This window comes from Hemicordylus capensis, chromosome 3 (genome assembly GCF_027244095.1).
Source record: "Hemicordylus capensis ecotype Gifberg chromosome 3, rHemCap1.1.pri, whole genome shotgun sequence".
NCBI lineage: Eukaryota > Metazoa > Chordata > Lepidosauria > Squamata > Cordylidae > Hemicordylus > Hemicordylus capensis.
The window spans coordinates 297726175-297753323 of NC_069659.1; the positions used below are offsets into that span (position 1 = coordinate 297726175).

The 27149-nt window shown below is 46.0% G+C and overlaps 1 protein-coding gene across 4 annotated transcripts in view; it reads left to right on the forward strand.

Moving 5' to 3' along the window:
• SLCO2A1 (solute carrier organic anion transporter family member 2A1) overlaps window positions 1–22605 on the forward strand; it is an 85118-nt gene extending 62513 nt beyond the window's left edge. For 2 of the 4 annotated variants that reach the window (XM_053306068.1, XM_053306070.1), the window contains 8 exons: window positions 353–431; window positions 2439–2603; window positions 5092–5275; window positions 8844–9000; window positions 10906–11069; window positions 12603–12667; window positions 18008–18128; window positions 21679–22605. In XM_053306068.1, coding sequence (XP_053162043.1) covers window positions 353–431; window positions 2439–2603; window positions 5092–5275; window positions 8844–9000; window positions 10906–11069; window positions 12603–12667; window positions 18008–18128; window positions 21679–21799 — 1056 coding nt within the window. In that variant the 3' untranslated portion in view covers window positions 21800–22605. Of the gene's footprint in view, window positions 1–352; window positions 432–2438; window positions 2604–5091; window positions 5276–8843; window positions 9001–10905; window positions 11070–12602; window positions 12668–14222; window positions 14415–18007; window positions 18129–21678 lie in introns of those variants that run through there. The other 2 variants (XR_008318848.1, XM_053306069.1) reach the window with 2 other exon arrangements.
• The last annotated feature ends 4544 nt before the right edge of the window (window positions 22606–27149 follow it).

The following is a 27149-nucleotide window of genomic DNA, read 5'->3' on the forward strand; positions in this document are numbered from 1 at the left end:
GTGGGGACAGTGGCCTCAGCCTTGGCAAGCAGCCAAGTCAAACAAAACTTTATCCAAACAGGTGGGACGTCAGCACAGGGCTAGCAAGGTACATCCAACTGGATGTGCCTGTCTTGGTTCCTTGCTTCAGTCCTGTTGGGGGAGAGCACACACAGTCCATGTTGCAGACTGGACTGGGTGGAGCCCAATGGAGGCCGGTGTGCTTTTGCTGGGCCCACCTGTGCCCTGGCATCAGCCTCCAGTCTCTTGCTCACTCTGCAAGGTGGGTCTGGACAATAGGAAGAGTTTGTCGCTGCCTGTCCCTGCATCCTCGTATGCACACACAGCTTTCTCTCTGCTTCCTTCCGAACAGGTAACATCTGAAGTGGACATCCTAAAGAAGATTGAGAAGGCTAAGGCAGAGGAAGGGTCACTGGGAGAATTTATTAAAAGTAATGCATTCTTATTTTAACTTTCAGCTTTCTGAAAAGGGGCCACACTACGAAATAGCATAAGGGCCATGCTACAAAAACTGTGTGAAGGTCCCTTAGCATCCGCAGCTGCTCCCATCTTAGGCTTTGGGGAGGAAATGGCACAAAGCCACACCTCCAACACACCTGAAAAAAAAGACAAGTTTAAAACATTGCAGAGAAGCCCAAGTTAATCAGCTTTGTATATATGGGAGATGGCAAACAATTGTAAGTTTTAGAACTTCTTAGTGTCCTGTTACTCCTTTTATGGAAATGAGATCTAAAACTGGTTCACATGATGATGAATAGGGTAAGAGAAGCCTCCTACCCACATTCAGGAGCTGGCTGTGCTCCTGTTTTCTTCTCGTGTGTGAATGAAAAACAAGATCGGAGGCACCGGCAGTGATCCTGTACTAAGCAGCAGCTGGATCAGAGGGCTCCCTCCTCCTCCTCCCCAGCCACTGTAACGACCCTATTCATCGTGATGTAAACCAGCCTATTATTTTGATACTGGTTGTTAGAATAGATTTTCAGCCCTATAAAAATTTTAGTATCTTTTTTGGTATTGTGACTATTTGTGTGCTACCTTTCAGCTTCTCATGCATTCACTGCCATAAGCAGCTTTCAGCTTTTGACATGCCACTATACCACTTGCAGAGAAAAATCAGAAATTGAATCCTGTGTATACTGCACAAGAGCTTGGTCATAGACTGGAAGCTGGGGTGTGTAGGACTTCCAGATATCTTTTCTGGTGGCTGATGATAGTTTTCCAGAAAATTTGAAATTGGAAAAATTTGAGGAACATTTTCTAGAATTTTTTCCCCTCGTGTAACATTTGCATAAGATTTCTATTTCTCAGAAAATGTTGTTCTGTGATATTTCCAAATTTCCTAAATAGGTTGTGATCTGACTAGGTGTCTTATTTGCAGTTACATGGGGTGTAAAATTTTCCATAGAAAAATTTGGTAGTAGAAGATCTTCCATGCCACATCGCTGGCTACTAAGCCATGAATTTCTGCAACTGAAGGTTTGATGGGCCCAGCATAAATAACCATGATATGCTGCAGTCTCCAAGATCAATCTAGAATTACATCTTGTATATGGCATCTGTGCTGGCAGTTTGTACTGAAGGGCAATAAGACGTTCCCATTGCCTACCAACAAATTAGGAACTTCCCTCCATTTGAAACCCACCAAAGCCTGAGCATATTCCAAAAATGTCGTGAGACCTCTGTTGTTTGGGTTGATGTTTAATATATAAGAAAAGGGCCTTGGGGAGGGACCTGCAGCTCAATGGTAGAGCATGCACTTTAAGGCCCCAGGTTGAATCCCAGGCAACTTCAGTTCTGCAGACAGGATACATCTGAGTGCCGGATGCTGGGCACACCAGTAAATGGCTGTATCCATCATGCTTATGATGCTTGTAAGCTTCCTGCTATCATCTTTATTCAGTCCTTGAATTATAGGAGGGACAGAGGGGACCCAGCCCCCCTAGCTGGTGCAGACCCTTCAGCTACTGTTTTAGAAGACTACAGAGGGCCCATGTTTTGGCTAAACTGGCCGTGTGTGTGTCAGGGGGTGAAGCTTGTGGATTTCATTAAGCACCTCCTACCTTTTCTCCTATAATTTAGTTCTGTCCAGCATGCTCTGCTGTAATTGTTCTGAGCGCTCGAATAATTTTTGCCTGATCTTTTAAAGAGTGTTTAATCTTTCGGTTTTCAACATGTTGTAAACAACCCTTCCCCAAGCACTTAGCAGAAGGCATGATAAAAAAGCTAACAAAGTATCAGAGACTTCTGAGGCAGATGCCAGGTTAACATACCTTCGGGATCTGGCCCAAGCAAAACAGAATTCCAGTCACAGGGCTTCCTGATGTAACCTGCACATTTTGTGAGCTCTTGCAGTAATGCACCAAAGACTGTTGAAAGCATGTATGGATGCACATGTTGCTTCTAATCTCTTCTCCCCACCTTCCTGTCTTTGCTTTCAGAGTTCCCTCAAGGCTTCCTAAGGCTACTTCTCAATCCATTCTTCATAATGCTGGTCGTAGCCCAGTGCAGCTTCTCCTCTGTCATTGCCGGCCTCGCCACCTTCCTCAACAAGTACCTGGAGAAACAGTTTGGTGCCAGCCCCTCCTATGCAAATTTCCTCATAGGTGAGAAAGCAGCAATGGCTCCTAGCTCAGCAGGCTATGATTTTCCCACAACACAACATTATCAGAATGAAACTATGGCTGGGTAGACAGGACACTTGGCTGCATTCTTGGACACAGTGGATTCAGTTCATCTTGGTATCTTCCTAGTGGGCAACCACACCATTGGGACTGGGGATCTGATCGAAGTCCAAAGCAGGTGGACCTCCCATTTGCCATATCAGTCCTCCTTGTAACATAGGGCAAGAGTTCCCAACCATGAGTCCCCAGAAGCTGTTGTGCTGCCACTCCCATCATCCCCAGCCACAGTGGCCCAAAGCCAAATATATTGTTGAACTACAATTCTCATCATCCTTGGCCACAATGGCCAAAGATATCACTGGACTACAATTCCCATCATCCACATCCACAACGACCAAAGGCTCTCATCATCCAAGACTACAGCTTGCCATCCTTGGCCACAATGGCCAAAGATGTTGCTGGACTGCAATTCCCATCATTCCCAGCCACAATGGCCAAAGACCACTGTAGCTGAGATGAAGGGACTTGTAGTCGAAGAGCATCTGGGGACCCAAATTTGGGAAACCATGATGCAGGTGAAAGGAACAGATGCCCCTTAATCACAGTAGACTGAGAGCACTGAAAATTATTCAGAAGTCACAACAGACTTTGATTTGGCAGATTTGGAGGGTCATTTGAGCCATACTTTCCACTGCCCTATAAGTTTTTTAAAAAAAAAGAATTAAGGAAGTTTCTGCTGTGACATCTTTGGCACTGTAGTTTGGCAGAGGCCGTGTGGGTGGCAGTCAAGCATGTCCGTCTATCCTGGCTGTGAATCAGTTCAAAGGGCTTCCCTTTTCCTCTCTAAAGGTTCTCTTTTCGAATATGATACTACTGCTGAAGCAGTACACACAAATGACACAGAGCGGGCGATTTTGGGCCTCTGTGCATGTGTGTTTGTGTTTGCGCACACACAAACACAGAGGCCCGAAATCTCCCACTCTGAGTCATTTGCGAGTAAGCCGGGCTTGAGGGAGGACCTCTTTCGCCTCCATCCTCCAGTGCCGACCTCACTTCCTGTGATAGTTTAGGAGGCAGGTGGAGCTTCGCCATGACACAGCAACATTTTTAAAGGTAGGGAAAAAATAATTAAGTTTCTCTCCAGATGCTGCTCCCCAAGATTTGCCACCATAGATTTGCTGCCTATATTGCCTATGCAATAATCTGCCATTGCTGCCAGGCAGAAAAGTCTGCACTTTCCTCTGAGTTAGTTGTAAGACTGGTTTCCTTCTATTTCTAAAAGAGACTTTGCTTTCAATTATGTGATGGAGCATTGTTTATTATTTATTTATTTATTTATTTATTTATCAAATTTGTACACCGCCCCAAACTTTCGTCTCTGGGCGGTTAACAATAGCATAAAACAAGTTAAAATATATACAAAAACTTAAAACAATTTAATAATTTAAAAATCACGTACAAATTAAAACCTTAAAATTTTAAAGAACTGAAAAAGCTTGAGTGAAGAGGTGGGTTTTCAAATGCTTTCTAAAAATTGTCAGAGATGAGGAGGATCATATCTTAGTAGGGAGCGCATTCCACAGTCTTGGGGCAGCAACCGAGAAAGCCCGTCCCCATGTGGCCACCAGCCGAGCTGGCAGCAACTGGAGACGGATCTCTCCGGATGACCTCAATGGGCCGTGGGGCTCATAATGAAGAAGACATTCTCTTAGATACCCAGGGCCTAAGCCATTTAGGGCTTTATAACTAGCACTTCGTATTTTGCCCAGAAACCTATTGGCAGCCAGTGTAAATCTATCAACAAAGGAGTGATGTGGTCTCTCCAAGATGACCCAGAGACCAACCTGGCCGCCACATTCTGTAGCAACTGAAGCTTCCAGACAACATACAAAGGCAGCCCCATATGGAGTGCATTGCAGAAGTCAAGTCTGGAGGTTACCAACATATGTACCACTGTTTTGAGGTCGTTCATCTCAAGAAACAGACGCAGCTGGCGTATCAGCCGAAGCTGATAGAAAACCCCCTCTGGCCACTGCCTCAACCTGAGATACCAGGGAGAGGTGTGGATCCAGAAGTACTCCCAGACTGTGAACCTGTTCCTTTTGGGGAAGTGTGACCCCATCCAGAACAGGTAGATAAAAATCGTCGCTGGAGTCCAGACCCCACACAATAAGTACCTCCGTCTTATCTGGATTTAGTCTCAGTTTATTCTCCCTCATCCAGCCCATTACTGCTTCCAGGCAAGCATTTAGGGAAGTTATGCCATCTCTTGAAGAAGCTGACATGGAGAAGTAGATCTTGGTGTCATCAGCATACTGATAACACCCCGCTCCAAATCCCCTGATGATCTCTTCCAGCAGTTTCATGTAGATGTTAAAGTGCATTGGAGAAAGTGTGGAGCCTTGGGGGACACCATACTTAAGCAATGTTTCCCATTGTTGAGTATCAGTACTCTCTCTCCCCCTTGCAGGAGCTGTGAACTTGCCTGCAGCTGCTCTAGGAATGCTCTTTGGAGGCATCATCATGAAGCGCTTTGGTTTCTCCCTCAAAGCCATCCCACGGTTTTCCATAATTGTGCTGATTTTCTCCACACTCTGCTGCCTCCCTCTCTTCTTCATGGGCTGCTCCACACAGAAAGTGAATGGAATTCATAGGTAATACGCTCTGTTTTCTCAATAAACAAATACTGCAGAAAACTTGAGAGAAGAGCTGGTCTTGTGGTAGCAAGCATGACTTGTCCCCTTAGCTAAGCAGGGTCCACCCTGGTTGCATATGAAAGGGAGACTAGAAGTGTAAGCATTGTAAGATATTCCCCTCAGGGGATGGAGCCGCTTTGGGAAGAGCAGAAGGTTTCAAGTTCCCTTTCTGGCTTCTCCAAAATAAGGCTGAGAGAGATTCCTGCCTGCAAACTTGGAGAAGCCGCTGCCAGTCTGTGAAGACAGTACAATGGTCTGACTCAGTATATGGCAGACCATAGACCATATGGCCCATAGACCATATGGCAGACCAGAGTATATGGCAGCTTCCTATGTTTCTATCAGGGATGTGTGAAACATTTCGGATACAAAACGTTTTGTACCCCAAACAGCCTGTTTCGGGTGTTTTGTAGACAAAACAAAACACCATTTTCCAGATCCAAAAGTTTTGTATACAAAACAAAATGTCCCTGTTTCGGCTACAAAACATTTTGTTGTTTCGGACCTCCATTTTGTGGTGATCTCTGAGTCAGTCTCCATTTTGTGTTTGACATCTCTTTGAATTTCCCACCCTTCAAGCCTTCTGATCGGTGACCTAAATCATGGGCTGACCTGCTGACAATTCCCTCCTTGTTCCGCATTGGCTCTTTTGCTTCTTGCCACTCTTTACTGACCCCACATTGGCCAGGGGAAGGGTTGCTAACCCATGGGGTGCTGGGTTCTGTTGATTCTGTGGTGTTCTGAGTGTAGATTTTCTGGTAGCATATGAGAGTGGATTCTTATTTTTCACTGAAAATCTCATATGCTACCAGAGAATCTACAATGAACACCTCAGAAACAACAAAACCCAGTACCCCACGGGCTTGTGGGTATGGGGTTGGTTAGCACCCTATGTGCACTACACAACCCCTCGCTCTGGGCAACCCCAGTGCCCCCCAAGTGGAATTATGGGGCTTCTGAAACCTAAACCTCCATTATTCCCTATGGGAGAAATCTTAGACACGTAAACTTCATCAAATCACAAAAGATCAGCCCTTTGCCCAATTTTTTTGAAATAATTCTGGAAGTTTCCTTGCCCCCATTGGGCACTACCACCCACCACACTCTGCTCTGGGTCATCCCTTTCCCCTTGATTTGAAGCAATACATTTGCTGGAAGCTCCATTATTCCCTATGGGAAAATTCTTAAAGATGTGTAAACTTTAAAAATTCACAAAAAATCAGCCCTTTGCCTAATTCCTTTGAAATTTGGCTCGTAGCTTCCACCCATTGGACACTACCACCACCACCCACTCTTTTTGCCCTGGGACCCTTTTTAAAAATCCAAATTGATTCGGATTTGGAAAATTCGGCTACAAAACAAAACAGGGCTGATTCGGATTCAGAAAATTTGGGTACAAAACAAAACGGGGGTGTTTCGATTCGGATACAAATCGAAACAAGAAAATTCCAAAATGCACACCCCTAGTTTCTATGTTCCTAACTGGCACATAGGGTCACCTGCACTAAAATGTTGGTTGCAGTGATTGCCCCTTCCTAAGCATTTCATGCCTTTCAGACCCTGAGCATGCCCTCTGGGTATCCCTCTCTGCCCCATTCTTCTCAAAACTTTCTCTTCTTGACCCCTATTCATTTTTGTTTTAATCACGTGTGCTTCTGACCCTCCACACTCAGAGAGTATTTTCTTCCCATGCAGTACCCCGCTGGCTCAGGGTCCATCTGACAGCTTGTGACATCTCATTTTGAGTGCACTGCAGAAATGTCCCGTGAAAAACTCCCAAGGATGTACACTCCCAGTTGTAAATTACATTGCCAAATCATATTATAAGTAGGAACAGTTCTGTCTCACTCTTCCAGTTGGAAAACAGAATGCTGGATTAGATGAGCCCTTGGTCTCGTCCCTCAGGGCTCTTATATTGTAGACACACTTGCCCTATTCAGACATTATCTTATGCATGTATACAGGTGTCTGTACCTGTGTAATCATGTTTGTGTGGATGACTGTACTTGCATTCATTATAAAAATGAATCTGATATAGGCCTCCTCAAATGCACTGTGCAAATTGGAAACTAACTACTGTATGTGTGTAGGATATAATGTGTGAATTACTGTAAATGCATTACGGGTGTGCAGAAGTTCAAAGTGAACCTGGTTCGAGTTGAAACAGCCCCGTTTGACCGGGTTGAGCTTGACCCGGACCAGCCCCCGCCCCACCCAAAAGAAGAGGTCAGCCCAAGTTCCAACTGGGACCAGTCAACTGATTTGACTGGTTCGATTGTCTGTCTTGTAAAGGGGAATCTGGTAAGGATCCCCCTCTGCAAGTGATTCCCTATCTAAAACGGGATTCGGAGGGGGACAGGCAAGAAGGCATCTTACCGGTTGTCGCAGTGGCGGCTTCCCAGTGGCGGCTCCTTCCCAGCACCAGCGGCCCTTCTCAGCCCTGCTGGTGCTCTGCCCACACATACTGCAGGCCAGCAGTGCAGTAGGGAGTGCTGGCTGGCCCAAGAGGACTGCCACCACTGCCACCAAGGAGCCGCTGCCATAGCCAGTAAGGTGCCCACCACCCTCCAAACCCCTTTTTAGACAGGGAATCCTCCTTTGCTTGTAAAGGGGAATCCTCACCAGATTCCACTTTACAAGCAAAGCACTCGAACTGGTTCGACCCAGTTCAACAGCTCAAACCGGACCCACCACTGGTTCTAATGAACTGGTTCGTGGATCGGGTGGTTCAGTTCAAATTAGGTTCAAATTTGAATTGAACCGCCCATGCCAGCTCCATACATACCCCTAACATACATACAGATCTGTATATGTATACACTGGCTGACATGATATGCAGTGGTCCGGAGCCCTATGTGCACTGTGTCGGGTCTGCTGCAGACCTGTAAGGCAGCCACGGCACTAGAGAATGGGCAGTTGTGCAAGCAGCACTATCGCAGTTTACCCCATAGTCGCAATTGGGAAATGCTGCCTCCGTTCTTTCCATTGGAGGCCATGTTGCACAATTTTAAGCTGGAGTGGAGCAGCCCTGTTCCACAGCACCGTTGGTGGTGCTATAGACACAAGCAGGGGCACAGGTGGGGCTGGACTGCCCACGTTCCCCTGTGATATGTGTCAGCCCATGAATTTGTCTAATTCCCATTTCCAACATGTTCTTGGCCCGGATTGTAATTTATACTAAGAATGTGGACTGACTTTCTGCTTTCTTCACTTTGGGTGTTTTGTGGTTTCCACTGAAGGGTTTAGCTCAGGTAGATGTCTCCAGGCATCAAATGGTTTTCCACCCAAAAAGTTTGAGTGTTCTGTTTGCATGTACATGTGAGTAATAATTATGAGCCAAGTTCACTGCAAACCTCAGAGATACCTTGGGAGGGTAAGTTATAGGCAGTAGGCCAGGCTTCTAGATGGCAAGAACCCAACAATAACAGAGCCTGGGAAACCAAGGTTAATCGCCCAATGCATTCAAGAAAGCACCTCTCACCCATCCTATTTCATTTCATTTTATTTTGTCTGTTTTTTCTGGCAGCACATCAAGTTCCCTGACAGAGGATCAGTGCAACAAAAAGTGTTTCTGCTCAGAGTTTCTCTTCCACCCAGTCTGTGGAGATGATGGTGTCGAATACTTCTCTCCCTGCCATGCTGGCTGCACCAGTGTCTCTAATTCTTCCATAACCAAGGTTTCAGTGAGTAGTTCCTGCTAATGGGAACTTGAGGAGCTAGTGAAAGGATGTGGAAGCTTTAGGGCACCATTGGACATACCTTTTAACTGCAGGTTTCTGTGGGTTAACTTCTGCAGTTTCTATCTGAGACCCCCACACACTCCCAGATGATAACTATCTGCAGTCTGGGAGACCCATGACAGAAAGCCATGCCAGCCAATTGAATTCAAGTAGCAGGAGGCACGTCCTCCCTTAACTCTGGTTTGGGCGAGTTGCCCAAACAGGAGATGCCCTGCAGCTTCCAGAGCCTTGGTTTGGTAAGTGTACCTTACTTCAAACTGAGGGTTCATCCGGAGGTTGGAGGGATGAATGAGAACCGCGGTTGGATCCTGCAACTGCGGTTCCGATAATTCAGACATCACGTGGGGACAACCTGAGGTGATTATACCTAAGGTTCCATGTGACATCCAAAGGTGGCTTATTGTCCACTAGTTTATCTTTATGAGTTCAAATCTAAACAGTGTTCAGATGGAGTTAATGAGTGATCCTGGGACAGGAATGCTCCACATGAAGGGATTAGGAGTATGGCTGAACATATGAAGGTGTCCTATATTGAGTCAAGCCCTCTAGGTCAGTATTGTCTACACTGACCGGTAGTGGCTCTGCTGGATTTCAGACAGGAGTCCTTCTGAGCCCTACCACCACCACCTCCTCCTCCTCCTATTATTACTACTACTACTACTACTACTACTACATACCGCTTTTCATCAAAAGTTTGCAAAGTGGTTAACATAGAAAAATAAATAAATAATAAGGATGATTCCCTGTCCCAAAAGGCGCACAATCTAAAAAGTGGAACAGTTGGGGTGCTGGTGGGGTGCTGTGCTGGTGTTGGAGATGGCCAGTTGCCACATTCCCCTGGGGATGTGAGGGATTGAACCTGAGACCTCCTTTGACATATGCTCTATCACTTAGCTATGGCTCCATCTCCAAGTCAATAATGTTTGTTCCAGACTGAGAGACCTGGTTCAGAAGATACTCCTACTGCAGGCTTGCTGTTTGGCCAGTGTGTCATACTTTCAGTTGTTTGCCTGGGACAAATAGTCTAATAGCTTCGTGGAAGAACAGCTGCTTTGCGTGCAAAAGGCCCAGGGTTCAAATCCAAGCATCTCTACTTTTCAAAAAAAAAAAAAAAGCTATCTCAGGAAAAACCTTTGCTTAAGAACTTGGAGAGCCACTACCATGCAGGACTGACAGTAATAGGGTAGCAAGACCAGTGGTCTGACTGGGTATAAGGCAATTACACTAGTATTATTGTAAAAGCAAGACCTTCTAGCTTCCCACTGTCTCCCAAGTACAACTCAAGATGCTGGTTGTGACTTGTGTCCAACATCCCTGAAACCCCATCAGACTTCCCTGATACCCCATCAAAGTCCCTAAAATCAGCCCAAAGACCCTTCCTATCAGTACTAGCTGTGTGTTACTGGAATATCATTTGCACACAGGCAGGTGCTAAAATCCAAGCTTGATAATCTTTTGGAAGCCCTATAAAACCATTTTACATTCAGGCCGGGGTGTGGTGTTGTGACTGAAGCCAAACTAGCTAAGATGAAGTATTAGCATTTGTACTTTTAATATCCTCCTCTACATACTTTACCTGTTTGCCTATCCTTAAATAATTGGCACCCATCCCAAGCTTTCAGATCTGCAGTTTTAAAAGTCCTGCATGCATGTTCATCAGTCCACTACAGTGGGTTCCATGCAGTCACCTGTCTTCCTCCCACAAATCTACTTGGTAGGCCCTGGCAGCCCAAGCATGTATCTGTATTGGCCCAGGAGAAACCAGGAGCACGGCTAGAACCCTGAAGGTTCCTCCTGGATATGATTTATCCCTTCAAATGAGCTTGATGTTCTCTTCTGCTTCTCCAGATCTACACAAACTGCTCCTGCATCCACTCTAAGGAGAATTCCGCAAAGACTGGATCCTGCCCACTCAGCTGTGCCCATTTGCTTCTGCCCGTGATATTCCTCATCTCATTTGCAGCACTGGTTGCCTGCCTGTGTCACAACCCTCTATACATGATGGTGTTACGGTAAGCTGTGGAAGGGTCCAGAGGGCGTGTATAGCACAGCACAAGGAGTTACCTCTGCAGTGCTAATTTTAATCGGAATCTACAAGATTTTCCTTAATTTCTCCTTAGGGGAGGGGATCCACAGCCGTGCGGCTATGTGTATGTGTATTCTCCCATGTATTCCCTGACTTTCTCACCATTAAACTGTGGCTGACATACCACACAGTAAGCCACCCATCCAAGAGAGATGTGCACTTCTGAGCCTGTCCATGTAGGTTCCAAAGGCTGAGGCTGCTCTTTGCCTCCAAAGCTGTGCATCATACCTGCCGCACCACTACTGCCATTACTCCCAATGGAGTGCACACAGCAGTGAGGACACACGGCTTCGGAACATAGAAAGCTGCCTTATACTGAGTCAGACCATCGGATCATCTAGCTCAGTATTGTCTACACGGACTGGCAGCAGCTTCTCCAAGATTGCAGGCAGGAGTCTCTCTCAGCCGTGTCTTGAAGATGCCAGGGACGAAACTTGGAACCTTCTACATGCAAGCAGGCAGGAACTCTTCCCAGAAGCACAGCACAGCCTCCACCTTTGGGAGCTGCATAGAAAGGCTCTTGGCTGTCTCAGAAACAGTGAGTGCACATCTCTCTTGGATGAGCAGCTTGCTGCGTGGTGTGTCAGCTAGTGACTCAAGCTTGCAAAGAGGGATAACATCATGAGAGCCATACAAATTACAGATTATCTGAAACAACATCACCAATAGAAAACAGTGAAAGAAATCCCGAATGGCCCTCTAAATATGTTTTAGCATCTTTTAAAGTGAAGGATGCTTGGATTCTAGCTGGCCTCTCTGGAAAGAACATTTTACAGCTGAGTGTCACCACTGAGAAGGCCCTGCTTTATAACCCCCCATATGGGCCATTTTCCACTCTACTATATGAAGATGCTGCCCACTTAAAGCCTCACTTCTCTGGGTAACAAACCTGCAAGCCATGTTCAGAGGGAGGGGACTGGACATGCATAGGCGAACAGGCTCCGCCTACACACATGTTCTGTCACCCACATGCCTATGCATGTAGACACCCCTCTTCCCACTCAGGAACTCTACAAAAGCAAAGTTCCTGATCACAGGGAGAAGTGCCTGTGCACATTATGCACATTGTGGACAAAATGCATATGCAGTATGGCTAAAGTGTGCTCCTGTGCCCCCACATCTGCAGTCATGAAACGCACAGAGAGAAATCTGAAGTCATGCTTTGTAGCTTTGTCCCAGAATAGTATGTGGACTTTTGAGCCTAGTCTCTTGCACATGTATTTTAGTTTGTCTTTTTATCCTGCCATATATGGGCAGGACATACAGTCTGTCCCCGTGCCATGTTATCCTGTGGCTGGCCTAAAATCGCCCAGTAAGCTTCATGGCTGAGTGGGCATTTGAACCAGAATCGCCCAAGTCCTAGTCAGACACACACACACACACACACACACACACACACACAGCTCACCATGCTGTCTCTCATCTCATCTTTGATGTGTTATGCTTTTATCTAATACAGGGTGGTGACTTATGATGAAAAGTCGTTTGCCATCGGAGTCCAGTTCTTGTTGATGAGATTGCTTGGTGAGTGCCTTCCTGACTCAGGAGCTCTGCTTGAATGTGCTTGTGAGTTTACCAGATGGCAGATCAGAAGTATGCAATCCACACTCGTTTGAGCAAGCTGAGCTGAAAGAGACTGAGGGACTGAGGCAGGGGCAGGGAGCTTGCATTAGTTATGTCTTTCCTTTAAAACATGGCATTCAGCCCCTTGTTACATACCTTCTCTTTAAAGCAAAAAATAAATAAAAATGAACGAATCATGTTTGGTAGAGTAACACACTGTGTGTGTGCACACACGCGCCTGTGTGCAAATGGCTGCCCGCAACTACATTTGCTGAAGGAGAGTGCTACATTTCCCTTCCCCTCCATAGCTGTGTGTAGGAAGCTCAGGCCAAGGCGAGTATAGAACTGGATTTGGGGCAAAAGGACCTAGTATAGCCAGTGTGATTGTGAGTGGAGGCATGGAAGGAGGCTAAATAATTAGGAGGAGCTATGGGGCTGAGGTGGGAAGGCAGGGTCAAGAAAATCCAGCACGGAACCTAGATATCTGAGGCAACACACAAGAGCCTTTCGACCTCTGGGAGGGTCAATAGACTTAAGAGGAATTGGTAGCAGGGGGATAGCTAGGGGAGAGGGGGCCTGTGTTCATTTTTCTCTCTGGTGGCCCCCCCAGAGTGAGGGGGATAATGAAGAAAATAAGGAGGGATTGAGCTGGAGGGCCCTCAGGAGCTGGGGGCCCGTGTTCTTTGAACCCTTTCGCTCAATTCTAGTACGCCCCTGATTGGTAGAGATTATACTTTCCTTTGCCTAGAGTGGAATTATTCAGGAAACTGACACAAAACTTTGCCATGGCCACAAGCTGCTCTGCTGCTGATAGAACTCAGACAGGTGTGCAGCTGGTTCTGTAAATTTGGCAGGCAGCCAGAAATGTACTGTTTCTCCTTTTATAACATTGATCCCCCCCCCCCGCCGAGGAGATTGGTTTGATCTTAAGTTTTATGTATCTTGCTGCCTTAATTTCTTACAATTAATGGTGTCGCCAAAGTTTGTAATTACTTTGCTTATGATATGAACCAGTTCATTTAATAATGTTCCATTGCATTATGAATCAAGTGCTCTTTAACCCTAACTTTCATCTTTGATTGTAATCAAATCATGGAACCTCCTTCCCTTCCAGGTAACTTGAATGTTGCCAGGAAGTGTCCTAGACACCAAATGATAAATGTAGCTTTCTGAGGGTGCCTGAATACTTAGTATGGACCCTTGGGAAACACCATTTCCCAGGATGCCTTTCCATTGCCTAGGATGCTGCCATTGCAGCAGTCCAGATTCAAAGGAGGTGAGGAGGCCTCACAGAGGTGGAAGGAAAGGGAATGATCATGGTAGTGGAAGGCTGGAGAAGGGAAACATTCAGATTCTATAACACTCTGTCTAGATCAGGGGTTCTCAACGTTGGGTCTCCAGATGTTATTGGACTTCAACTCCCATAATACCTTGCCCCAGTGGCCTTTGGTTAGGGATTATGAGAGTTGAAGTCCAATAACATCTGGGGACCCAACGTTGAGAATCCCTGCTCTAGATTATGTCTTTCAGATCACAATGGGATCCAGCTTTTATAAGAACGTAAGAACAGCCCTGCTGAATCAGGCCCAAGGCCCATCCAGTCCAGCATCCGGTTTTCCACAGTAGCCCACCAGATGCCTCTGAGAAGCCCACAGGCAAGAAGTGAGGGGATACCCTCTCTCTTCCTGTTGCTCCCTTGTATTTAAAGGTATCTTGCCTCTGAGGATGGAGGTGGCCTATAGCCACTAGACAAGTAGCTATTGATAGACCTCTCCTCCATAAATTTGTCTAAGCCCTTTTTAAAGCCATCCAAACTGGTGGCCATCACCAGATCCAGTGGCAAAGAATTCCATAATTACACGCTGTGGGGAAAAGTACTTCCTTTTGTTGGTCCTAAATTTCCTGGCCTTCAGTTTCATGGGATAACCACTAGTTCTAGTGTTTTAAGAGAGGGAGAAAAAATTCTCTCTGTTCACTCTCTACTCCATGCATAATTTTATACCCTTCTATCATGTCTCCTCATAGTCACCTCTTTTCCAAACTAAAAAGCCCCACATTCTGTAGCCTTGCCTCATAAGGAAGTTGCTCCAGGTCCCTGATCTTCTAGGTTGCTCTCTTCTGCACCTTTTCCACTTCTACAATGTCCTTCTTAAGATACGGTGACCAGAACTGTACCCAGTAATCTAAATGTGGCTGCATCATAGATATGTATAAATGCATTATAATATTAGCATTTTATTTTCAATCCCCTTCCTAATGATCCCTAGCATGGAATTTGCCTTTTTCATAGCTGCCGTGCACTGAGTCAAGACTTTCAATGATTTGACCACCACAACCCCAAGATATCTCTCCTGGTCAGTCACTGACTAACTGGATCTCCCCAGATCCCTTTTTGAAAACTGGAGTCACATTAGCTACTTTCCAGTCAGATACAGAACCTGATTGAGGGACATGTTACATATTTTTGCTAGGAGATCAGCAATTTCACATTTGAGTTCCTTCAGAACTCTTGGCTGGATTCCATCTAGCCCTGGTGATTTGTTAATTTTTAGTTTTTCAGGACAGTTTAGAAGGTCTTCCCTTGTCACCTCAAATTGGCCCAATTCTTCGGCCTCCCAGCCTGAGAACCCATTTCAAGAGTGGGGATATGGTCAGTGTCCTCCGCCGTGAAGGCAGATGCAAAGAACTCATTCAGCTTATCTGCAATCTGCTTATACTCCTTAATAATCCCTTTCATGCCCTCATCATCTAAGGGTCCGACCACCTCCCAGGCAGGTTTTCTGCTTCTGATATATTTAAAGAAGTTTTTGATATTCCCCTTGACACTTCTAGTTATATGCTCCTCAAACTCTCTTTTTGCATCCCTTATTGTCTCTTTGCATTTCTTTTGCCAGAGTTTATGTTCCTTTCTGTTCTCTTCATTTGGGCAGCACTTCCATTTTCTGAAGGAAGTCTTCTTCCCTTTTATCGCTTAGCTGACTCTACTTGTTAGCCACGCTGACATCTTCCTGAACTTGGTGGTGCCTTTCCTTCTTGGTATATATTACAATTGAGCTTCTATTATTGTGAATTTAAATATGTTCCATGCTTTCTGGAGTGATTTTACCCTCATGACTTTCTCTTTTAGCTTCTTTTTTTCTCCTCTTCTGAAGTCCCTCACATTTGTGTTGGACTTCCTTGGCATTCTCCATTCACATATAAGCTGAATTGGATCACACAATGGTCACTGTTCCACAATGGTTCTTCATCTCTGCCATCTCACACTGCATCCTGGCACCACTTAGGATTAAGTCCAAAGCCTGCCTTCTCTCTGGTTGGTTCTGAGACCAACTTTTCTAAGGCACAGTCATTTAGCATGTCTAGAAACTTGGCCTTTCTGTCAATACCTGCACGTGAATTTGCCCAGTCTATTTGAGGGTCATTGAAGTCACCCATTATTACAGCTCTGTCTCTCTTTGATGCTTCTCTGGTTTGTTTCTCCAGCTCCAGGTCACTCTCATCGTTTTGATCCGGAGGACGCTAGCACATCCCCAGTAACACATTTCCTTTCAGTCCTTATATTGTCACCCATAATGATTCTGTGGAGGACTCTGGTCCTCCTAGGTTTTCTAGCTTCTTTCTTGGATTCTATCACTTCTTTAATATACAGTGCTAATCCACCCTCAATCCAGCCCTCCCTGTACTTTCTGTAGAGTTTGTATCCAGGAATAACAGTGTCCCACTGGTTCTCACCTTTCCACCAGGTCTGTTATGCCCACTCAGCAGCTTAGGGAGGCTGGTGGAGGCCCATGTAAGGCAACTGCCGTGGCCCCCTGGCCCCGTCCCCCACATCTGACATCAGACACAGGGGCCTGGCTAGCCACGCCACCGCGTCTGACGTGAGATGCGGGGGATGTGGTCTCCCTCCCAAATGTGTCCATGCGGCTCCATTTGGAAGGGAGACTGGCCCGCACTGTTTTGGGCAGCTTGGGCCGGAGCAACTTTCCCTGCCTTAAAGGCAGGGAGAGCCATTCTGGTCATGCTGCCAATGCAGCGCGGGCTGATCTCTCTCCTAGATGGGGCTGCGCGGCCCCATTTGGGAGGGAGATCAATCGGCCAGGAGCAGCTCACCAGGAGCGGCTCATTTCGGCCACACTGCCAATGCAGCGTGGGCCAGTTTCAGCTCCAAATGGGGCCGTGCGGCCCTGTTTGGGACCAAATTAATGGCCCCCCCCCCTGCATCTGACATCAGATGTAGGGGGCGTGTCTGGGATTGGTGGCGGCCCAGGTTCTTAGAACCCGTTTGCCCAATGGTGGCTCCGCCCATGTACCCAATCTATGTTTTCATTAGCAGCCAAGCACTCCAGCTTGCTCATCTTGGCTCGGAGGCTTCTGACATTGATATATATGCCGAGTCTCTTACCTGGCGTTGGCATGTGCTATCTCCCTTACTGTCATTCGACCTGTTTGACCAGCTGTCATGTGTTTCTGTCTGCTCTACTCCTGGTTCTACTCTGTTGCCTTCTGGTTTATCTGAAAGATTTGCACCCTCACACCTTAGAGGATTTTGCTTGCTGAACCAGATATCACCAGTTCCACCCTTTGGAACTAAACTCAGGAAAATACAAGCAATTTTTCAATTGGAGAGGGGAAACTATGACTGGCATACAGCATAACGATATGTGAGCCTTGTACCATTGCAGGCACACTAATTGTGCAACTATGGAAGTTGCACAAATGTGAAAATTGGGGCAATGTCACTACATGAGAGTAGACCCATTATGTCCAATTGGCTTACTCTCATGTAATGACATTTTTGGAGTTTTCACAGTTGCACAACTAACATGCCTACAATGCTACTAGGCTCACATACCATTGTGCTGTATGTGAGCTAATGGGTTTTGCTGAGCCCAATTCTGAATCGAGACAGGGGGTGCTTAAATTCTAAACATGCAGGATTCAATAAGAAGGAGAGTGTAGCACAGATTCTGTGAATGTGCCTTCGTTAAACGAATTATCGGCTCGAAATACAAATGTTCATATCGGCTGAGGGAGCAGAGCCACCCAGTGATGCTTTGCTGTTTTGCACCTGGTCATCCAGTACTCTACATCCAAAATCTGGACCTAAGGCCTTAGCTCAGAGGAAGGCCTGACTTCAGCTTTCCTTAGAGAAGGGGTGAAGGGAACTGCAAAAGGAAGTTCCACATCAGACCCAGCCCCGTGAGGCTTCTTTTGGGGGGTAGACGATGCAGAGAAAGGGTGCTTTCCCTGCTGTGTAGTACCTTTTTAGGTCCTCACCGTTTCCCTCTTTTTGTCTTCAAGCCTGGCTGCCAGCTCCTGCCCTCTTTGGCGCTGTTATCGACTCTTCCTGTATCTCATGGAGGAAACAATGCAACAAGCACGGATACTGCACTTACTATGACAATGATATGCTCCGCAGCAGGTAACCTACCTGTGCAATTTCTCACCTGGGCGCTGGGACTCCATCCACTTGGGTGGGTGAGGGTTAGACCAGGGCTTTCACTGCTGCTTTCCCACACCCACACTCACCTCTGACAGTTGGCTCAGCAGGCTCTCACAAATGGCTTTCAACGCAGTGGCCAACATGGTGGACAGCCCTCCGTCCATGTTTGGAAGCCACCAGGGCTGCTGTGCAACTTGAAAGGCAGCCCTGACAGTGTAGTGTGACATGGCTTCTGCAGAATACCTTAAAACTGCTTTTGGACAGCCACGCAATGCTCCCGTTGTCTCCAGTGGGCAGGCACACAACTGCCCAGAAGCAGTTTTAAGTTGTTCCACAGCAGCCTCCTCATGCTCTACCCTTGGGGCTGCCTTTCACCTCACGCAGCAGCCCCGGCGGCTCCCTAATGTTGACTGAGGACTGCCAGTCATGCTGGCCAATTTCTATTTAACACGTGTCTCCTGCAACTCCTCCAAGGAAGTTAGGCCTCTACAAGGTAAGTTAGCAGAGGAAAGAGTGACTTGCCTTCTGTGTAGGGAAATCAGCCTTGAATCTAAGGCTGCTGCATGAAAAATACTCCCTCGCACCTTGGTTGTGCAAAGCAGAAGTGAAATTAGGAACCTTTTAGGCTGGTGGGTCAGCAAGGGAGACTCTCTGCTCTTAATGTGGCTTTGTTTGGGCCACCATCCTCTTGGAGCACCTTGATGCAGTTATCCCGGTAGGCGGCTGTTCATCAGACATGGCTGATTGCTACCTGAATCTGTGTGTCTCCCCCACTTCCTCCCAGAGCTCTGAGCCTGCTCTGGGTACTCAGGTCTGCAGCTGTATCATGCTGAGCCTGAAGGCTGTGATGGAAAACCCCATGAACCTGAGAACTATTGAATTATTGTTCTGTAGAACATTCTGTGGGAGACCCAATTATTGTTGCTCCTGAGGCCATGTCAGTGAATGCATGTTGGCATCATTTTGCTGCAACTTGGGGATTTTTAAAATTATTATTATTTACTATTACCATTATCTTTTTGATGAAAGCCTTTTGGCTTTCCAGTGACTCAGATCTAGGTCCAGACTGGAGCACCAGGAATTCCCCTGTATAACTGTTGCAGTCATCACTTTTCCTTAGGGGAGACAGCAGACCGTGGGAAGGACCCCTCACCCTTGCTTTTACCCAGTTCCCTTTGTAAGGCAAATGTGGATGGCTGCCAGTGAAAAGATGTGCATGTGCATGTAAGTCACAGATTCCCAGCTGAATGTATGAAAATCACTGAATTTTCTCTCTCCACTGAAAATCACTGCATTTTAAAGGAAGTCAGGAGACAAGAAAGCTGGGAATCAGTGATGTGTATGCATCTGCAAATCAGTTGACAAGAAAACTGCAGGGGCTATTCTCCCTTCAAGGAGTGGAGAGCAGTTAATATGGGAGAAGGCAGGCTCCAAGATTTAATGAAAGAGATGGGATCTCTCCCCTTGATCCAAGACAGCTTTTTCCTTACGTGTGGGAGGCACGCTCCAGCAGGGCTGTGCATTGCAGACCTGTCTAAGCCCCCCATCCCCAAAAAAGCCCCAACCCAAAACCTGCTTGAGTACAGTGTTAAGAGAGCGGAGGCAGAACATGGCTGACTAGGCAACCCCACTCAGCTCCCCCGACTGTAGGTCCCTACGGCAGGGAGAAACACTCTGCTCTTGACTCTCTCCTTCCCAGCCCTGGCTAATGGGCTCAAGGAAGTGTGTTGAGGCTGCCACTCAAAAGGCACTAGTTCAGCATCACTGTCTACTTGTGTTGCCTCAAGTGGGACTTAGTTGTGAATGTCTTTTCCTTTCAAGGAAAGGAGAGCAGTTAAGTGTGCCTCTACTGGTGCTTCTCACTACTGTGCTACTGCCTTTATATACTTCCAGGGAGGAAGGTTTGGATCTGCTTTGCTCTGAGTCCCTCTTCGCATTTGCAGCTCTTTGCTTACCAGATCAGATATGATGCGGGGGGAAAGAGCCTCCCAATTATGATTGTTTGTTTAATTTATATGCCGCTGACTCCGAAAGCTCTAGGCCAGTGTCAGATTTAAGGAGAGGCAAAGTAGGCACTTGCCTAGAACAGCAAAATTTCAGGAGCGGCAAAATTTGTCACTCCTCAAATTAGACTTCCCCTCTCTGGGGGCGAGGAGAAAGTCCCCAGAGAGGGCTAACAATTCTAAAAAGCACTGCTGCGCAACGGGATGGGAGCAGTGAAGGCTGCACAGCAGTGGGGTCGTGGAGCAGCAGGCAAGGGGAAAGTTCCCCCTTTTACCTTTTAGCTCCTTCCAGCTCCCCTCCTCCCTCCCAAATGACTGCATGCCTCCATCCACAGTCCATTATGGGCCTTTCTCCACACATATGGAGAAAGGTCCGAAACGGGCTGCAGATGGGGCTCGGGGGGCGCTGTCGTTTGGGAGAGAGGAGGGGAGCTGGAAGGAGCTCTCCCTCGATGCTCTGCCACCCAGTGGCATTGCTTTAAAGGTAAAGGGGGGGTTTCCCCTCGCCCCACCACCACCCTCCCCGCTGCCACCCCATCCCGCTTTGCAGAGGCATTTTAAAGTAAAAGGGGGGATTTCCCCCTCAACACCCCCCCCCCGCAGCTGCTGTTGTGTGACCTTCACTGCCCTCCTCCTGCTGTACAGTGGCAGTTTTTAGAAGAACGAAGGGTGTGCTTGCCCCTTGCCATCCCTATCCTTGCTGCAGCGGTGGGAGCGGCAAATCCTTGGCCACCTTCAGGCGGCAAAAGGCTTAATCTGCTCTAGGCAGTTCATATATATAAATAATTGGGCCACTTGTTTCAGCAATTGGTGTTGCTTTTTTTTATTTATTTCAATAATGCAGATGATTTTCCATTTGATAGTGTCTGGGGATCAAAAGGAGAGACTCCTCCTCCTCCTCTGCTAAATCTGTTGGAGCCTTGGCCCCAGAGAAAGTGAGCCTTTCTTTACACTAACTGCCCCCTTCCCTCAAGAAAAACAAACATTTATACATACGCCCAGAATGTTTTCACACCATCACTAAGCATTGAGTATACGTGTTTGAATTTGCCCTGTCTCTCCTAGAAAATAGTTCTCCAAGTGCTTTTACACACAGCAGGTTTTACTGCGAGTTTACATACTGTGAACTCGAAGTTGTCCCAAAAAACCGACACAAATAGTGGATTTTTTTTACCCCAAATATAAAGTGGGTTACACTCTAATGCACAGTGAAAAACCCAAATTGTGTGTGAACACAATCCCCAATAACTAAATCTAGGGTTAAATCTAGCTGCTATGTGAATGCACCCCCTCCATTCCAGAGGAGATGTGAGTTAAAGGGCTTCAAAAGCTTCCTGTGTGAAAAGCTTCCTGACATCTAATCCAATGCCTTCCTTTTTCTGTTAGACTTTATTGTTTTTCCAGCTGCAAACCTGAAAGTGTGGTTTTATTTTGGGGTGTCATGCCAACGTGCACAGACCAGTCCTTTCAGCTCATGGTTTGTACAACTGGAGTTTCATACAGTCTTTTTTTACTTCTCATGGCAGGTACCTCGGTCTCCAAGTGGGTTACAAAATCTTTGGCATTCTGCTGTTAACGTTAATCAGCTGGAGACTGACAAAGAGCAAGGAATACAACGTGCAAGACAAATCTGCTCGCCTAGTGTAGCTCTGCGCTGCCAGAAGACCCCTCTCGGGCGCCATTTTGTACCATGCTTGTATATTTACTAGCAGTACTTAGCCTTTGTGGCTTTAAAAAAAAAAAAAAACACCAATAAGGGAACAATTTCATATTAGCAGCTGAACTTCAAACTCCCATATATCAGTTCCTGCTGGGTGTACCTTGGCTAAATGGACATGCCCATGCTGGTAAACAGAGACTAAACTGGACTCCTGGTAACCCAAGCAACTGGGCCAAGGGCCACTTGGTGTTGAAGAGCCAATGCAGCCAACTAAACTCTGCTAGAGGAAGTCACCATGAAAGCTGCAGTGGGCCTAGGAAAGAGGTACCCAGCAAGCCATAGCAAGAGAATCCATCTTTGGGATTGTATGTACATACTGTGCAGCCATCTTGACGTCTTGTTGTCCTTAGATGGTTTAGACAGTTGGAAGAAAGACACACTAATCTTTTGAAAAACGTCAAAGTTGTGGGAATAGCAAGTGACAGCTGGTGTGAGAGCAGGGTGAGTAACTTGGAAGTCAAGCAGTGAGCAATCCTGTTTCCCAGCAGCTCCCTTGCACTGATGGGATCTACTGAGTGTTGTATCATGTCAAGATTGACATAGTGTGGAACCAGAGGAGTGGGGAAGTCATCACTTTTTGAAACAGCATCACTTCTTGACTCGATCTGCTCCACTTTCATGCCTTCTCTCTTCTCCCCCATTACACAGGTCAGAGTGAACATCCTCCACTCAGTGTATAAAGTTAATTGTTATGATATATTGGATTTTTAAATTAAAGGAACTTTTTCCAGTTCATGTTTCTTATTGATCTTCTTGAAGACTCATTTTGCCAAAATTCTCCTTGCTTCTAGGATTGTGTGTTGCTATAGTGATGCCATGACCAATCCTGGGATGTATTGAATGGTGCTGATAAAAATTTGCAGATGGAAAAAACAGGAAGCACCCAACCAAAAAGCAAAACAAGAGACACAATCTCAAGGTGCTGTGAAGCATTTATTGGCGCCCAGCACGTGGTTTCAACAACAAGAAGCCTTCTTCAGGGGCAGTGATTTATAGTATTCCAAAAAGAACTCTGAAAAGTAGTTCTTTGCCTTCTCACAAGCTTATAGAGATGGCAAAAGATTACTTGTTAGAATTCTCTTTGGAATACTGTAAATTGCTGCCCTGAAGTGGCTGAAACCACCTGTTTGTGGCTGAAACCACCTGTTGGGGTTCAATAAATGCTTCACCGCACCTTGTGATTTTGTCCCTTGTTTTGCTTGCTGATCAAAATTTGCCTTGGATATATTTTCTCTAATATATATTGCTTTGTTCCAGAGTATGGGAAATGCTTTATATTTGTAGTGTAGAAACTACCATAGTTTGTTTCTATCTTTCTCACAAAAAATGCATTTTGCACTATTTTGGTTTCCAAAAACATTTATACTTGCTTGGGCTTTTCAGTGCGGAAACAAAACATTCCTAAAGACAGTCTTAGTGTACTGAAATTAGGGATGTGTGAAACGTTTTGGGTACAGAACGATCTGTACCCGAAACAGCCAATTTCGGGTGATTCGGATCCAAACCGAATCACCCTTCTGGCCCTCCGAAATTTTTCATAGCCGAACCGAATCACCTCCATTTCGGCTCCGAATATCTGTTGTTTCGGATTTTGACGTCTATTTGAATTTCCCACCTTTTTGCCTCCCATTGACTTCAATGCAAAAAGATCTGAAATTCTTCTACTCGAATTTTGGGTCCCAGGGGCAAAATAGTGGGGTGGGGTGGTAGTGTCTAATGGGTGGAGGCTGCCACCCCAATTGCAGAGGGATTGGGCAAAGGGCTGATTTTTGGTGAATGTTTGAAGTTTTAGTGTCTTTGGGGCAGATTGGGGGGCATAACGTGGGATCTGGGCCAAAAGAGTGGGGTGGGGTGCTAGTGCCTAATGGGTGGAGGCTACCACCCCAATTGCAGAGTGATTGGGCAAAGGGCTGATTTTTGGTAAATTGTTGAAGTTTATGCGTCTTTAAGGTTTTCCCCCATTAGGTATATTGGAGGGTGTATCGCTTCACGTCGGGGGGAAAGGGGTGGCCTAGAGCGGTGTGGGGTTGGTGGTAGTGCCGGGTAGGGGCAAGGAAGCTACCTGAATTTTTTCAAAGGATTTGTGCAGAGGGCTGATTTTGGGTGAATTGTTGAAGTGTATGCGTCTTTAAGTTTTTTTCTCATAAGGTATAATAATGGAGCTTTCAGCAGCCCCATAAGTGCACTTGGGGTGCTGGGGTGGCCCAGAGCGAGTGATGGTGTAGTGCACATAGGGTGCAAACCACCCCCATGGGTTTCTAACCCATGGGGTGCTTGGTTCTGTTGTTTCTGAGGTGTTCTGAGTGTGGATTCTATGATAGCAAATAAGAGTGGATTCATGGTGTCTCATTGAAAATCTCATTTGCTATCATAGAATCCACACTCAGAATACCTCAGAAACAACAGAACCCTGTACGCCATGGGTTAGAAACCCATGGGGGTGGTTGGCACCCTATGTGCACTACACCACCACTCACTCTGGGCCACCCCAGCACCCCCCAAGTGTACTTATGGGGCTGCTGAAAGCTCCATTATATTATAACTTATGAGGAAAAACCTTAAAGACGCGTAAACTTTAACAATTCCCCAAAAATCAGCCCTCTGCACAAATCCTTTGAAAAAATTCAGGTAGCTTCCTTGCCCCTACCCGGCACTACCACCAACCCCACACCGCTCTAGGCCACCCCTTTCCCCCCGACGTGAAGCGATACATCCTCCATTATACCTAATGGGGGGAAACCTTAAAAATGCGTAAACTTCAGAAATTCACCAAAAATCAGCCCTCTGCCCAATCACTCTGCAATTGGGGTGGTAGCCTCCACCCATTAGGCACTACCACCCCACCCCACTCTTTTGGCCCAGATCCCATGTTATGCCCCTGATCTGCCCCAAAGACACTAAAACTTCAAAAATTCACCAAAAATCAGCCCTTTGCCCAATCCCCCTGAAATTTGGGTGGTAGTCTCCACCCATCGGGCACTACCACACCACACCACTATTTTGCCTCTGGGACCCGTTTTTTAATCCAAATCTATTCGGATTTGGATTAATTCGGATCTGAATCGAATCGGGTGATTCGGATGGGCCATATTCGGATACGAAACAGAACAGGGGTGTTTCGGTTCGGATCCGAATCAAAACATCGAAAATCCGAATTGCACACCCCTAACTGAAATGTTGGTCATGATTAATGAAAGCATCACTAGGTGGCACTACTGCCTTTTTTAGATTGTGAAGTTCTCTCCTGTATAAGATGGTCATGAGATTTCAATGCAGTGAAAACTTATATTAATAATGTTATTGGAAAGGGGTGATTTACAGAGCAGTGAATACTGAGCAGTGGTCCCACTGACTACAGCCAGGTAAGTGCCACTGGCCGTCTGTAACTATCATCCTCCACTGGCGGTCTGTAACTATCATCCTCCCCAATCTCTTTGAAAATTTCAGGAGCACAATCTACTTATTTGACAAAAAAGGGCTAAAGTGCAGGCATTCACAAGGAAAACATACAAATCATACCCCCAAAATACTGTTCCACACATTCAGCATGATTGCATAATAAAGTCCTTCCTAAGATTATTTGCATGTCAGATGAACAATGTTGGGTTCCCTCCACTGCTGGACATTCTCCACCCTGTTATTTTGGTTTTATCATAGTTAATTTGCAGTTGCTCATGTGCAAACTAAATTGTCCTAACAGCCTCCACAATCCAACTTGTGAATGGGAAATTAAGATAGCATCATCGGCATAAAAACAGATATTCTTTTCAGCTTTCACTGGAAAATATTGATCACTTTTTCAAAAAGCTAGAATATTATTTTAAAATAAAGTAGGGCAAGAAGACAACCCTGCTGTACACCCCTAGTAACTGGTACACCGTTTGAGAGTTAATTAACCATCAAGTCCAGTACATCCTAATTATATAACCTAATAGTTGTGAATTAATACCCACTGATTGAAGCATCTGGGATTTTTCTCCAAGGGAGCAAGTCCCATTTCCTTCCATTGAAATGAGTAGTGCCTATAGTTTTTTGCCTTCATGAGCCTCTTATAAGCCCTACAGAGCTCATAAAAGGAAGGGGAAAATAGAAACCATTGGTATGAGATCATCTAAGAATTTTTCCTTTCAAAAAAGGAACATGAAGTGTCATTCTATAACCTCAGTACTAGCTCCTGCAAACCCTACGTATGTCAATACATCATCCAGATCACCCAGATCTGAGCCATTTAGAACTACAAGATTTAACTTAGACAATATAAACCAGATGCATTTATATACACATCCTTTGACCTTCAGTTAGTTTGGTTTCCTATCTATCTCTATACCATCCCTGATACTTGCTATAGTCTGATCACATGGTCCTAATTGTGCATCAAAATCGCCATTGCTGGATAAACACTTCATGTATCTGAGGAAGTGGACTCTAGTTCACAGAAGCATAGGAACATAGGAAGCTACCTTATATCTAGTGAGAGCATTGGTCCATCTAGCTCAGTATTGTCTACACAGACTGGCAGCAGCTTCTCCAAGGTTGCAGGCAGGAGTCTCTCTCAGCCCTATCTTGGAGATGCCAGGGAGGGAACGGAACCTTATGCAGACAAGCATGCAGTTGCTCTTCCCAGAATGGCCCCAAATATCTTAGATTGCTCACACGTAGTCTCTCATTCAAATGCAAACCAGGATGGACCCTGCTTAGCAAAGGAGCAATGCATGCTTGCTACCACAAGACCAGCTCTCTTAAGTGTGTGGCATAATCAAGCTGTTAGTTCTTAAGCTGTCACAACACTCTTGGTTCTTTTTGCTGGAACAGACTAACATAATTTTCTCTATGGAAGTAGTACCTGAGGTGATTAAGGCTAGACTGCTCTGTGCTTCCTAACAGGATTAAGTTAATGCCTTTTGTGAAACTAGAAGAGGGGAAAGGACAGGCATAGTGGGCTGGGCATTGTTATCAGAAGGGAATCCTGCCTAGGAGACAGACCTTGCTGCCCTTTATGAGCAGAAAAGGGGTGACAGGAGAGGCACCTTCATTTTTATATGCAAAGTTCCAGATACTTGCATTCTTTTCTATAATATTCTCTCTCACTCACTCACTCTCAAAGGGTGGTGAGTGACTATGCCTGCTGTTGCTACAATGAAGCTTCTCCTGTTCTTTCCTCTTCCAAGCTCTTGGCAGTGCCATATGCAGGGGCGTAGCTATAATAGGGCAAGGGGAGACAGTTGTCTGGGGGGCCCCTGCCGTGGGGGGGCCCCCAGAGGCAAGTCACATGACTGA